Source organism: Ascaphus truei, unplaced genomic scaffold (genome assembly GCF_040206685.1).
Source record: "Ascaphus truei isolate aAscTru1 unplaced genomic scaffold, aAscTru1.hap1 HAP1_SCAFFOLD_793, whole genome shotgun sequence".
Classification (NCBI taxonomy): domain Eukaryota; kingdom Metazoa; phylum Chordata; class Amphibia; order Anura; family Ascaphidae; genus Ascaphus; species Ascaphus truei.
Genome location: NW_027457128.1, coordinates 53,690 through 68,740, shown reverse-complemented (window position 1 = coordinate 68,740; position 15,051 = coordinate 53,690). Strand labels below are relative to the sequence as shown.

Genomic DNA, 15,051 nt, shown 5'->3' with positions numbered 1-15,051 from the left:
GTAACTGTACTTGTAACCATGTATTATTTGTTTTACTCTGTGCCCAGGACATACTTGAAAACAAGCGGTAACTCTCAATGTATTACTTCCTGGTAAAATATTTTATAAACAATTAATAAATAAATAAATAATACGTGGCATTGTGTACTGAGCTGGGGTGGTCCTTTTGTTCAATGTGCGATAGTCAATACACATCCTCACGGCTCCGTTTTTTTTCCGGGTGAGCCCTTTTCAGAGGGTCAATAATCTCGGCGCCGGCTACTCGCCATTTGTTCAAATGTTGCTATCACAGGTGTTCGGGACTTTCTGCATACGGTGATAGCAGCGATGCCAAAAATGGGGAATTAAAATTGATGGCGATTTTTTTTTATAACTGCTTATTGCATAGGCCCCTTAGTTAGACACATAGATGAGGCTGAAAAATACATACGTCCATCAACTCCAACCTATGCTAAATTTACAGTATATTGATCCAGAGGAAGGCAAACATAAAACCCCAGTGACAATCATCTAATGATCTCTTAAGGGGGAAAATAAATTCCTTCCTGACTCCAATAATATTGGAGCAAGGAATGCTGATAGCGCTGGGAAAAGTAAAAAACTAGAAATACAGTATATAAAACTAGCAATATAGTATTTCAAAGGTGGAAAAAATGGGAACCAGAAAAATAGAATCTGTAACACTCACAAACCGATCTCTTTAGATCTGTTCTTGGTTACTGAGAACACATTGGTTCCAGGATTTCCTAAAATCTTCACTCTCAGTAACTCCAAAAGGTGGAAGAAAAATCGATCGTAGTATAATACTGTATTTATAATGAAAAACGGTGGTACAATCCGCCACATGTCACACGCGTTTGAAATATTTAAATCAAGCACGTAGATCAGGGACATAAAACGGCGTGGGCGCGGACGACTGTGCTTTAAGCCTTCCAATCACTGTTGCGTCATGTGATGTCCGCAAGTCTCATGGTTTCTGCTCGACAGCTGTGCCAACTCTGCCTCCGTCTAACGCAATACTCGGCCACCCTACGCGTTTCGCCAATGCTTCCTCGGGGGGAAATCTTGAACCCAATCTGTTCTCATTAACCGAGAACAGATCTAAAGAACTTGGCTAGTGAGTGTTACAGAATCTATTTTTCTGTTTCCCCCCCCCCCCCACTCCACTTTTATATATAGTGCAAAACAAATTTCTATTTTCCCAGCGCTATAAGCATTCCCTGCTCCAATACCTTCTTTGAACTATTTTAAGTGCTGTAATAGTGACAGTCCTGTGCTTCAAGGTGCACGGAAAGTTAGATATTTAAACACCAATATTGTTTAGATTGTTATGCATGTTTTATCTTATTGCTATTCACTATTTGCACATCGCACTTTATCACCGACTTATTTGCTTGTTACATTACATTTGATAATCACTTCTTAGTGCTTGTCTTTCACATATACTCTGACTCCAATATTGGCAATCAGATTACTCCCTCATGTTTACTTATTTGGTATATCCCTGTATACCTTTCCGTTCTAAAAATATCCAAACTTTTTTTGAACAAATCTATTGTATCTGCCATCACAGTCTCCACGGGTAATGAATCCCACACTGTAACTGCCCTTACTGTAAAGAACCCTTTCCTTTGTTGCTGGTGAAATCTCCTTTCCTCCAACTTTAAGTGATGGCCCCGAGTCCTTTGTACTGCCCGTGGGATGAATAGTTCTTTTGAAAGCTCCTTGTATTGTCCCCGAATATATTTATATATAGTTATCATATCCCCTCTTAGATGCTCTTTCCTAATGTAAATAAATCTAATTTAGCTAGCCTCTACTCAATAGAAATTACATCCTGCTCTGATTCTATTACCTTACACAATTTAGTATCATCAGCAAAGATGGAGACTTTGCTCTCGATGCCAACCTCAAGGTCATTAATAAACAAGATAAAAAGCAGGGGTCCCAGTACCGATCCCTGAGGTACTCCACTCACGACTTTAGCCCGACCTGAAAAAGTTCCATTTATGACAACCCTCTGTTGTCTGTCCTTTAACCAGTTTTCAATCCAGGTGCATATATTATTACGGAGTCCAATTTTCTTTATTTTGTACACCAACCTCTTGTGTGAAATCGTATCAAAAGCCTTTGCAAAATCTAAGTAGACCACATCAACAGCATTACCCTGGTCTAGATTCCTACTTACCTCCTCAAAGAAACAAATAAGGTTAGTTTGGCATGATCTATCCTTCATAAATCAATGCTGACTATTACTAATAATTTTGTTTTCAATTAGGTATTCCTGAATATTATCTCATATTAAACCTTCAAGTAGTTTCCCCACTATTGAAGTCAGGCTTACAGGTCTGTAATTCCCCGGTTGTGATCTAGCTCCCTTTTTAAATATAAGCAACACATCTGCTTTAAGCCAATCTTGTGGTACTGAACCTGTGGAAATGGAGTCCTTGAATATTAAATATAATGGTTTTGCTAATTACTGAGCTTAACGCCTTGAGAACTCTTGGATGTATGCCATCAGGGCCAGGTGCCTTATTTACTTTAATTTTTTCAAGTCGCTTATGAACTTCTTCCTCAGTTAACCAATTGTTCATTAATATGGAGGTTGTGGCTTCCTCCTGCGGCACTACTATTGAACTTGATTCTTCCCTGGTAAACACAGAGGCAAAGAATTTGTATAATATTAATGATGAATAATTGGTTTATTTTAGGTCTGTTCAGAGTGTATTTAATAATAAAATGGAAGCTTTATATTAAAAAGGAAAAAAAATGAATACATGAAGCTGTTCACTAAATTAAAGGGGCAATTTGCTTTATGAAAAGAAATAGATCTATTGGGCATAAAAACCGTAATTATCAATGAAAACGCATAGAAAATAATAGGACTTTTTTTTTTGATACTTTGTGGATTTTTTTTACTAAAGAAAAATACACAGAGTTCCTTCTCCTTTGAAAATTAATTCCCGCAGCTGCATCCAAAACATCCTGGTCTCTTGCTGGGATAGAAAAACATGGCCGATAGAATCAGTTGAAGCTTTTGATGATGTCGATGCCCGCTCTTGGGAGAGGACAAGACGAGCAGTGGATTCTTGTAGGACAAGACCAGCAGTGGATTCTGGGAGATGAAATTGTAGCCCGGCCTTAAAACTCCAATCGTGCATCAATGCAGATTTGAGAGGAAGCGATTTTGGGCATTTTACCCTTTAAAATACATATCTCATGATATGACAAAGATGAATCAATCTGGTGCTTCAGGGGTTAATGCAGGTTTATGACAGGTCAAGACTTTTCCTAGGTCTGTGATGGTCTTCAAAGAGAACTTAATTGGGGGCGCCTATCACGGGATGGCTCACTAAAAGTGACGTGTTGTTTAGAAGGTCGTAAACGCTAACCAGATACTATTCTGCCAGCCTCAAAGAAAACGAAACGTTCATGAATAATTACTGGTGCATTCCAAAGAGGTGACACAGGTTATTGTTTCATTGGAGGCCTTTATTAAAAATATGAGACTATCATCTGACATCTACTGTACATAAGTGTTACATATGTGTAATCGTGGCACAGTGTGGCATGTAACGAGGTCACACACTGCATGGGTGCCAAGGACAGATATCCATGTCACTCAAATTTAGGATCAAGACAGTCGTGATTAGTCTCGTTGCGTCCATAATGAGCGCCTGAATCTATTGATGTGACTCGCGTGTGGCTGAATATTAGAGGAGGGGAGCTATGAGTGCGGTTATATACTGAGGCAAAAACGTAAACGTCGTTTGGTAGAAGTTTTTTTACTTTGTCGTTAAACCGTCGGTCTCGCAGCTGATTTACGACAGGGGTGGGCTTATGCTGTTTCAATGGGGAAAGAACCCATACATAAGACATAGCAAGGTGTTATGAAAATCAGATTTCAACAGAGGTGTGTTTTGGACCAAACACGTACGTTCTCCTGTCTGCACCAGTGACCTCTCTGGGGGAAATCCTGAAATATGGTCATGTATAGGGATTTCTGTTTTATCCTGTTATTTTGAGAAACTGTCCTGCATTTACTGTAACTGTATGTTCTTTTAATCCTTTTTCTGTAATCTAAGCACTGCATTTTTGTATATATTAAAACATTTAATAAGTGATGCTTTGGGCTCTGAATGAAGTGTTGTATACTCTGGAGAGTCTTTATATTTTCAGTCACATTTTGCTACAACAGATGCTTGTGTGTTAAGTGCATAGTTTTTTCTATAATAAACAGGGACCTTGGACCCTGGCAGATATTAATTTTACATCTTTTATTTGCATAATTTCTTGGGTGGTGGCAGCGTAAAGATATGACTGCAATTGAGTAAGGGGTTAATATTAACTCATTGGAGGTACCTTGCGCAGGCAAAAGATGAGTTGGCTAGAGTAGCCGTGTGTATTAACCCTGTCCCATATCCAAGTCACGTGCTCACTTGTGGCTGTTCATGACAGGTGGTATATGGGGACAGATTTAGGGGAGATATTGTCCATTTGAGGGACCTTAGCGATGAAAAGTGTGCCCGCCTGCGAGCTGTGTATTAACCCTTCTCCCATATGCAGGTCACAGGTGCACCGTACGTGACAATGTTTGCAACAGACAAAAAGATTTGAAACAAAATGTGTTGCTATTAAAATCTATTTATTGTTAAAACAAAACAAAGCCGGAGTGGATTGTAAAAAATATATTTATCTGCGACATTTCACCCGTTATTAAATCTTTCACTAGTTAGTTTTTTTCGCTGTTTCCCCCCCGCCCCTAGCAATATATACATATATTTATAATGGTTTTGTTCCGACACCGTATTACTACATTCAAGTAACGAGAGGGGAGGGATTCTATTACAGGGGGGGCTTTTTTAATGGGATATTTAAACAAAACAGATTATAGTGAGTGATTGGCGGCAGTCACAACGGTTTCTCTACACCAGTCCTTCAGTGTATATCTGCGTCCATCGTTCTTTAGGGGTTCAACCAAACGGAAGTTGGGGGTACGGTCACTTGTCCAGCAGACGCTCCATCTTGGGGTTGATGAAAGAGAAGCCCTGAAACGCCGTCTGATCCATGGAATCGATGAGGTTTTTTTCGCAGAAGGATAGCCGCGGCTTCTCGCTCAGAAACTCGCGGTCAAAGTTGGTATAATCTCCGGGAGATTTCTACGGGAGGGGTGGGGGGGGGGGTGGAGAAGGAGATGGGGGGTGGTGGGGGGAGAGGGGGTGGGGGGCAGAAGGAGATGTGGGGTGGGGGGGGGAGAGGGGGGAGAAAGAGATGTGGGGTGGGGGGGGGAGAGGGGGTGGGGGGGGGAGAGGGGGTGGGGGGGAGAAGGAGATGTGGGGTGGGGGGGGAGAGGGGGGTGGGGGGGAGAAGGAGATGTGGGGTGGGGGGGGAGGGGGTGGGGGGGAGAAGGAGACGTGGGGGTGGGGAGAAGAGGAGATGAGAGGGGGGGCGGAGAAGAGATGAGAGGGGGGAGAAGAGGAGATGAGAGGGGGGAGAAGAGGAGATGAGAGGGGGGTGGAGAAGAGAAGATGAGAGGGGGGAAGAGGAGATGAGGGGGAGAAAAGATCAGACAGGAGGGAAGAGGGGATGAGAGGGGGGGAGGGGAGATAAAATAATATATTTGTAACAAAAACTTGAACAGATGAGGAAATCCCGCACAATTTGCAGACACGAGATGAGAATGCAGCAGTGGGAAGCGCGGACGCTTGTAATGCGCTCTGCTCTGCGAATAGGTGGATAGAGAGAGACGGCACGTGAACCTAGTGGGACAGCGGGAACCATGCGGAGAGAGGTGGGATATTAGTGACTGGGAGAGGGGAGGGACGGCGGCGGCCGCGGACAGAGGGGAGGGACGGCGGCCGCCGCAGACAGAGTGGAGGGACGGCGGCGGCCGCGGGGAGGGGTGGGGGCAGCGGGGAGGCGGCAGCGGGGAGGGGTGGAGGCGCGATCCAGTCTCACAGAATGTTAGGAAAGTTGGGCAGAAATGACGTTGATTTATTTATTCTGAGTCTTTCCATCCTCCGAGTGTGAGTGAGAGTGTATATATGTATATGCGAGTGTGTATGTATGTATGTACCAGTGAATGTACGTGTGTGTGTATGTGTGTGTGTGTATGTGTGTGCCAGTGAATGTACGTGTGTGTGTATGTGTGTGTGTGTGTGTATATGTGTGTGCCAGTGAATGAGAGTGTGTGTGTATGTGTGTGTGTGTATATGTGTGTGCCAGTGAATGAGAGTGTGTGTGTACGAGTGCTAGTGAATGCGCGTGTGTGTATGTGTGTGCCAGTGAATGTACGTGTGTGTGTATGTGTGTGTGTGTGTGTATATGTGTGTGCCAGTGAATGAGAGTGTGTGTGTATGTGTGTGTGTGTATATGTGTGTGCCAGTGAATGAGCGTGTGTGTGTACGAGTGCTAGTGAATGCGCGTGTGTGTATGTGTGTGCCAGTGAATGTGCGTGTGTGTGTATGTGTGTATGTGTGTGTGTGTATATGTGTGTGCCAGTGAATGAGAGTGTGTGTATGAGTACTAGTGAATGTGCGTGTGTATGTATGTGTGTGCCAGTGAATGTGCGTGTGTGTGTATGTGTGTGTGTGTATATGTGTGTGCCAGTGAATGAGAGTGTGTGTGTATGTGTGTGTGTGTATATGTGTGTGCCAGTGAATGAGAGTGTGTGTGTACGAGTGCTAGTGAATGTGCGTGTGTATGTATGTGTGTGTAACAGTGAATACATGTCTATATATCCACTCAGGCATGTTATATATTGCTCTCTATATTGTTTCCCCTGAGGGTCGTAGGACTGACCCCCCAGTATAACACTGACACAGGACTGACCCCCCAGTATAACACTCACACTGACACAGAACTGATCCCCCAGTATAACACTCGCCCTGACACAGGACTGATCCCCCAGTATAACACTCGCACTGACACAGGACTGATCCCCCAGTATAACACTCGCCCTGACACAGGACTGATCCCCCAGTATAACACTCGCCCTGACACAGGACTGATCCCCCAGTATAACACTCGCACTGACACAGGACTGATCCCCCAGTATAACACTCGCACTGACACAGGACTGATCCCCCAGTATAACACTCGCACTGACACAGGACTGATCCCCCAGTATAACACTCGCACTGACACAGGACTGATCCCCCAGTATAACACTGACACAGGACTGATCCCCCAGTATTACACTCGTACTGACAGGACTGATCCCCCAGTATAACACTTGCACTGACACAGGACTGATCCCCCAGTATAACACTCACACTGACGCAGGACTGATCCCCCAGTATAACACTTGAACTCACAGGACTGATCCCCCAGTATAACACTCACACAGGACTGATCCCCCAGTATAACACTCGCACTGACACAGGACTGATCCCCCAGTATAACACTCGCACTAACGCAGGACTGATCCCCCAGTATAACACTCATACTGACACAGGGCAGATCCCCCAGTATAACACTCGCACTGACAGGACAGATCCCCCAGTATAACACTCGCACTGACAGGACATATCCCCCAGTATAACACTCGCACTGACAGGACTGATCCCCCAGTATAACACTCACACTGACACAGGACTGATCCCCCAGTATAACACTCACACTGACACAGGACTGATCCCCCAGTATAACACTCACACTGACACAGGACAGATCCCCCAGTATAACACTCACACTGACAGGACTGATCCCCCAGTATAACACTTGTACTCACAGGACTGATCCCCCAGTATAACACTCGCACTAACGCAGGACTGATCCCCCAGTATAACACTCATACTGACACAGGGCAGATCCCCCAGTATAACACTTGCACTGACAGGACAGATCCCCCAGTATAACACTCGCACATACAGGACATATCCCCCAGTATAACACTCGCACTGACAGGACTGATCCCCCAGTATAACACTCACACTGACACAGGACTGATCCCCCAGTATAACACTCACACTGACACAGGACTGATCCCCCAGTATAACACTCACACTGACACAGGACAGATCCCCCAGTATAACACTCACACAGGACTGATCCCCCAGTATAACACTCGCACTGACACAGGACTGATCCCCCAGTATAACACTCGCACTAACGCAGGACTGATCCCCCAGTATAACACTCATACTGACACAGGGCAGATCCCCCAGTATAACACTCGCACTGACAGGACAGATCCCCCAGTATAACACTCGCACTGACAGGACTGATCCCCCAGTATAACACTCACACTGACACAGGACTGATCCCCCAGTATAACACTCACACTGACACAGGACTGATCCCCCAGTATAACACTCACACTGACACAGGACTGATCCCCCAGTATAACACTCACACTGACACAGGACAGATCCCCCAGTATAACACTCACACTGACAGGACTGATCCCCCAGTATAACACTTGTACTCACAGGACTGATCCCCCAGTATAACACTCGCACTAACGCAGGACTGATCCCCCAGTATAACACTCATACTGACACAGGGCAGATCCCCCAGTATAACACTTGCACTGACAGGACAGATCCCCCAGTATAACACTCGCACTGACAGGACATATCCCCCAGTATAACACTCGCACTGACAGGACTGATCCCCCAGTATAACACTCACACTGACACAGGACTGATCCCCCAGTATAACACTCACACTGACACAGGACTGATCCCCCAGTATAACACTCACACTGACACAGGACAGATCCCCCAGTATAACACTCACACAGGACTGATCCCCCAGTATAACACTCGCACTGACACAGGACAGATCCCCCAGTATAACACTCACACTGACGCAGGACTGATCCCCCGTATAACACTGACACAGGACAGATCCCCCAGTATAACACTCGCACTGACACAGGACTGATCCCCCAGTATAACACTGACACAGGACTGATCCCCCAGTATAAAACTCGCACGGTCGCAGGACTGATCCCCCAGTATAACACTTGCACGGTCGCAGGATGGTACCCGGTGATGAGGTGTAACACACTCAGCGCAAGTGTGCAGAACGTACCACTTTGGGTTTGAAGGGGGGTTCCACCTCCCTCTTCTCCAGTGCGGTCCAGTTGATGGTCTTGAAGAATGGGTGCAGCTTGACGTTCCCGGTCACCCCCAGTCTCTTCAGGGGGTCCCTCTCAAACAGCTGGGAAAACAGGAGGCAAAGCGGAGACCCCCCCCCAGTCAGTTCTGCACCCCTGGGGTCTACTTAACCCCTGCAATACCCGTGCGGCCTGCAGCATGTCACAGACACATTGCTTTATAATAGATTTGCCCCATAAGCATTGCAAGGGTTAAAATATCATCGGGAGCTTTATTTTCCTTAAATGCCAATGGAAGCAGAGCCCTGTGCCACGCCCTCCCACCTCCCGCGCCACGCCCTTCCCACGCCACGCCCTCCCACCTCCCGCGCCACGCCCTTACCACCTCCCGCGCCACGCCCTTCCCAACCCCCGCGCCACGCCCTTCCCAACCCCCGCGCCACGCCCTTCCCACCTCCCGCGCCACGCCCCTTCCACCTCCCGCGCCACGCCCTTCCCAACCCCTGCGCCACGCCCTTCCCACCTCCCGCGCCACGCCCTTCCCACCTCCCGCGCCACGCCCTTCCCACCTCCCGCGCCACGCCCTTCCCACCTCCCGCGCCACGCCCTTCCCACCTCCCGTACCTTCTCCAGTATGTCTTTGGACTCCTTGGTGATCCAGCGAGGGAAGTGGGGGGTGTCCACTCGGATGGACTCAAACAGCTCGTCTTCATCGTCCCCGTGGAAGGGCGACTGACCGATCAGCATCTCGTAGAGCAGGACCCCGAAGGACCACCAATCCACGGAGAACGTGTACTTCAAGCCTTGCAGGATCTGTGGCGCGAGAAGGGAACACCCAATGGGATTTCTCTGTCCCAAGTACAACCCTCCCACCTTACCCCAAAACCCCGCTAATCCCCCTAATCCCCCAGTGTCTGCACAGGCACACACAGCAGCGATATGGGGCAAAAGGGGGAGTTATAGGGAGCGGTTATATGGGGTAATAGGAGGAGTTATAGAGAGGTTATATGGGGTAATAGGAGGAGTTATAGGGAGGTTATATGGGGTAATAGGAGGAGTTATAGAGAGGTTATATGGGGTAATAGGAGGAGTTATAGGGAGCGGTTATATGGGGTAATAGGGGGAGTTATAGGGAGAGGTTATATGGGGTAATAGGAGGAGTTATAGGGAGAGGTTATATGGGGTAATAGGGGGAGTTATAGGGAGCGGTTATATGGGGCAATAGGGGGAGTTATAGGGAGCGGTTATATGGGGCAATAGGGGGAGTTATAGGGAGCGGGTATATGGGGTAATAGGGGGAGTTATAGGGAGAGGTTATATGGGGTAATAGGAGGAGTTATAGGGAGCGGGTATATGGGGCAATAGGAGGAGTTATAGGGAGGGGTTATATGGGGCAATAGGAGGAGTTATAGGGAGCGGTTATATGGGGTAATAGGGGGAGTTATAGGGAGAGGTTATATGGGGTAATAGGGGGAGTTATAGGGAGCGGGTATATGGGGCAATAGGAGGAGTTATAGGGAGGGGTTATATGGGGCAATAGGAGGAGTTATAGGGAGCGGTTATATGGGGTAATAGGGGGAGTTATAGGGAGCGGTTATATGGGGTATAGGGAGCGGTTATATGGGGGTATAGGAGGCGTTATAGGGAGCGGGTATATGGGGCAATAGGAGGAGTTATAGGGAGCGGTTATATGGGGCAATAGGAGTAATTATGAGGGTATATGGGCAATAGGGGGGGTATGTTGAGTTTGGGGGGGGTATGTCGGGTTGGAGGGGGGGGGAGGGGTATGACGGGTTGGGGTACTGAGCTGCCCTCACCTCTGGAGCGATATAGTCGGGGGTGCCACAGAAAGTGGTGGCCTTATTCTCCCCGACCACGTTCTCTTTGCACATCCCGAAGTCGGCGATCTTGATGTGACCGTCTTTGTCCAACATCACGTTATCCAACTTCAGATCTCTGCAGGGAACACGGGAATCAGGCGAGAGCTGCACCGACAGGGGGGTGCATGCAGGGAGCAGCCGCCCAGCACAGGGGGGTGCATGCAGGGAGCAGCCGCCCAGCACAGGGGGTGCATGCAGGGAGCAGCCGCCCAGCACAGGGGGGTGCATGCAGGGAGCAGCCGCCCAGCACAGGGGGGGTGCATGCAGGGAGCAGCCGCCCAGCACAGGGGGGTGCATGCAGGGAGCAGCCGCCCAGCACAGGGGGGTGCATGCAGGGAGCAGCCGCCCAGCACAGGGGGGTGCATGCAGGGAGCAGCCTCCCAGCACAGGGGGGTGCATGCAGGGAGCAGCCGCCCAGCACAGGGGGGTGCATGCAGGGAGCAGCCGCCCAGCACAGGGGGGTGCATGCAGGGAGCAGCCGCCCAGCACAGGGGGGTGCATGCAGGGAGCAGCCTCCCAGCACAGGGGGGTGCATGCAGGGAGCAGCCGCCCAGCACAGGGGGGGTGCATGCAGGGAGCAGCCGCCCAGCACAGGGGGGTGCATGCAGGGAGCAGCCGCCCAGCACAGGGGGGTGCATGCAGGGAGCAGCCGCCCAGCACAGGGGGGTGCATGCAGGGAGCAGCCGCCCAGCACAGGGGGGTGCATGCAGGGAGCAGCCGCCCAGCACAGGGGGGTGCATGCAGGGAGCAGCCGCCCAGCACAGGGGGGTGCATGCAGGGAGCAGCCGCCCAGCACAGGGGGGTGCATGCAGGGAGCAGCCGCCCAGCACAGGGGGGTGCATGCAGGGAGCAGCCGCCCAGCACAGGGGGTAGGAGTCATACAGTCAGGGAATTCACCCAAACAGCTAAATCCTACATATGACAGACAGTTTTACAGCAGGTAGAAAACGGAGCAGACACGTGGCCCCGTGGTTAGAAGTGGCCCCGTGGTTAGAAGTGGCCCCGTGGTTAGTATCCGACGCCATATTCTACAACTCGGAATAAGACCCGCAGCTCCCATCATGATCACCCCCAGGGGGCAGCGCGAGCACCTTTGGTGCCAGACATTGCGACCTCTCTGGTGGTGAAAGGGTCACAAACATGTATGTACTGTGTGTGTGTGGTGTGTGTGTGGTGTGTGTGTGGTGTGTGTGTGGTGTGTGTGTGGTGTGTGTGTATAGACCTGCCTGAGGCATGCGAATGTGCTCACAAGTTATATATATATATATATATATATATATATATATATATATTTTGGGAGAGTGGGGGTGAGGGAGTGGAGGTGAGGAGTGAGGGGGATGGCTAGGGTAAGGGAGGTGAGGGGGAAGGGTAGGGGAGGGGGGAAGGGTAGGGGAGGGGGGGGCTTCTTACCTGTAGATAATGCCTTTCGAGTGAAGGAATTGTAATCCGCACAGAATCTCAGCTCCGTAAAACCTACAGAGGAATAAACACAAGAACTGAACAATCTCATCGCCTCCTTCAGACAAATAGAAAGATTGGGCGCCTTCGGTTTCTCTGGAAATGAGGGACATTGGAGAGTTGGACCCTGTTCTGTTCATGTTAGTGAGCGTTATATACTCTCATAGTTCCCCTGGAATGAAACACTGCGGACTCACGTGGCTCGGTACAGGTCAAAACGTCCCTTGTCCTGAATGTGGAACATCAGGTCACCTCCGTTCAGGAACTCCATGACAAAGAAGAGATGTTCCTGTCCCAGGACACAAGAGGGGGTGAGAGGATGAGGAGAGGACAGGACCTCTTCAGCGCATCACTGACACCTCAAAATCATCTACCCGCCCCACCCTGAATTACCCAACAGACAGGGTGTTGGTGACACAGTAGACAAGACGCAACACGCAGTACCTGGCCGAGACCCTGGCCGTGGGTCTCCAGCCCCCCCCCAACACCGGCACAGGTTCACCCCTCACATCAATGACCCCCTCCACCCCAAATAAAGATCCTTCCCCTTTCCTCAACGGTTAATCGTTGGACCGACGCGTTTAAAGGCCTCCAAACCGCGGGAGGCAGGCGGAGGACATTGTGTGGCGCCAGGTCTACACACGCCCTGCAGTGTGGTGCCTGCCAGCACGTGGCCCAACGAAAAAGAAGCTCATCCCAGACAAGGGGACGACTGGATGTTTGCCGCCCTGACCATAGTTCATTTTAACTTGGGGCTGGGCCATCTTTACAGGGCTAATCCCACTTCTGGCCCCAATAACTTTGTGTCCAAAAAATTACATCACACAAACTAAAAACGTTCTCAGAGATCTGTGAGGTCTAATATTGGTCTATTGGTAACAATCTACCACCAAAATCAAACCTCCAAAGACCAAATTTGACCACCAGTCTTGAAAATGGGTTTCCGATCCCCCAGATTTACCACCTTTACCACCTTAACCACAACACTGACATTGCAGTCAGGTCATATCCTATGTGTGGTCTAAAACATGGTGTTTGAGGTGGGATCCGAATCCATTGCGGGCAGTGCCATGAGCCCCCTCTGTGCCCCAGCGGGTACCTTGGTCTGGAAGGTGCAGTAGACATGGGTGAGGAAGGGGTTGTCCCAGGCCAATGCTAGCACTCTCTTCTCTACCATGGTACACTCCACGTCATCGTCCATCAGCACCACGTCCTTCTTCAGGGCTTTCACCGCAAAGAACTCGTTCTTGCCTTTCAGCTCGGCCAACAGCACCTGCAAGGAGCCGGGAAGGTGAGCCGTCTGCGGGTGGCCAGAGGAAGGGACGCACCCCAAGCCTTTAGAGGGTCACATGTCACTCACCTTCCCAAAGCTGCCTTTCCCCAGGACCTTGTGGAAGAGGAAGTTCTCCGCTGTCAGGCGGTTGCTGATGCTGGAGACCCTGATGGGGGGCCGAGGGCTGACCCCCTCCCACAGCTTATCGTACTCGTTATCTGCAGGGAGAGGGGGGGTCATTCAGAGGCAGGGAGAGGGGGGGTCATGCAGAGGCAGGGAGAGGGGGGGTCATGCGGAGGCAGGGAGAGGGGGGGGGTCATGCAGAGGCAGGGAGAGGGGGGGTCATGCGGAGGCAGGGAGAGGGGGGGGGGTCATGCGGAGGCAGGGAGAGGGGGGGTCATGCAGAGGCAGGGAAAGGGGGGTCATGCAGAGGCAGGGAGAGGGGGGGTTCATGCAGAGGCAGGGAGAGGGGGGGTCATGCAGAGGCAGGGAGAGGGGGGGTCATGCGGAGGCAGGGAGAGGGGGGGGGTCATGCAGAGGCAGGGAGAGGGGGGGTCATGCGGAGGCAGGGAGAGGGGGGGGGTCATGCGGAGGCAGGGAGAGGGGGGGTCATGCAGAGGCAGGGAAAGGGGGGGTCATGCAGAGGCAGGGAGAGGGGGGGTTCATGCAGAGGCAGGGAGAGGGGGGGTCATGCAGAGGCAGGGAAAGGGGGGGTCATGCAGAGGCAGGGAGAGGGGGGGTTCATGCAGAGGCAGGGAGAGGGGGGGTCATGCAGAGGCAGGGAGAGGGGGGGTCATGCGGAGGCAGGGAGAGGGGGGGGGTCATTCAGAGGCAGGGAGAGGGGGGGTCATGCAGAGGCAGGGAGAGGGGGGGTCATGCGGAGGCAGGGAGAGGGGGGGTTCATGCAGAGGCAGGGAGAGGGGGGGTTCATGCAGAGGCAGGGAGAGGGGGGGTTCATGCAGAGGCAGGGAGAGGGGGGGTTCATGCAGAGGCAGGGAGAGGGGGGGTTCATGCAGAGGCAGGGAAAGGGGGGGGGATCATGCAGAGGCAGGGAAAGGGGGGGGGGATCATGCAGAGGCAGGGAGAGGGGGGGGTCATGCAGAGGCAGGGAGAGGGGGGGTCATGCAGAGGCAGGAAGAGGGGGGGTCATGCAGAGGCAGGGAGAGGGGGGGTCATGCAGAGGCAGGGAAAGGGGGGGTCATGCAGAGGCAGGGAGAGGGGGGGTCATGCGGAGGCAGGGAGAGGGGGGGTTCATGCAGAGGCAGGGAGAGGGGGGGTTCATGCAGAGGCAGGGAGAGGGGGGGTTCATGCAGAGGCAGGGAGAGGGGGGGTTCATGCAGAGGCAGGGAGAGGGGGGGTTCATGCAGAGGCAGGGA

General features: G+C 50.8%; 1 protein-coding gene across 1 annotated transcript in view; it reads right to left on the bottom strand.

Moving 5' to 3' along the window:
- Positions 1-4,628: 4,628 nt before the first annotated feature.
- Positions 4,629-15,051, bottom strand: part of LOC142486230 (protein kinase C delta type-like) — a 57,161-nt gene continuing 46,738 nt past the window's right edge. The window contains exons 10-17 of the mRNA XM_075584868.1: positions 13,763-13,893; positions 13,502-13,675; positions 12,600-12,691; positions 12,355-12,417; positions 10,882-11,020; positions 9,689-9,877; positions 9,040-9,168; positions 4,629-5,159 (exon numbers count right to left, since the gene is read on the bottom strand). Of these exons, the coding sequence (XP_075440983.1) occupies positions 5,001-5,159; positions 9,040-9,168; positions 9,689-9,877; positions 10,882-11,020; positions 12,355-12,417; positions 12,600-12,691; positions 13,502-13,675; positions 13,763-13,893 (1,076 nt within the window). The 3' untranslated portion in view covers positions 4,629-5,000. The remainder of the gene's footprint in view (positions 5,160-9,039; positions 9,169-9,688; positions 9,878-10,881; positions 11,021-12,354; positions 12,418-12,599; positions 12,692-13,501; positions 13,676-13,762; positions 13,894-15,051) is intronic.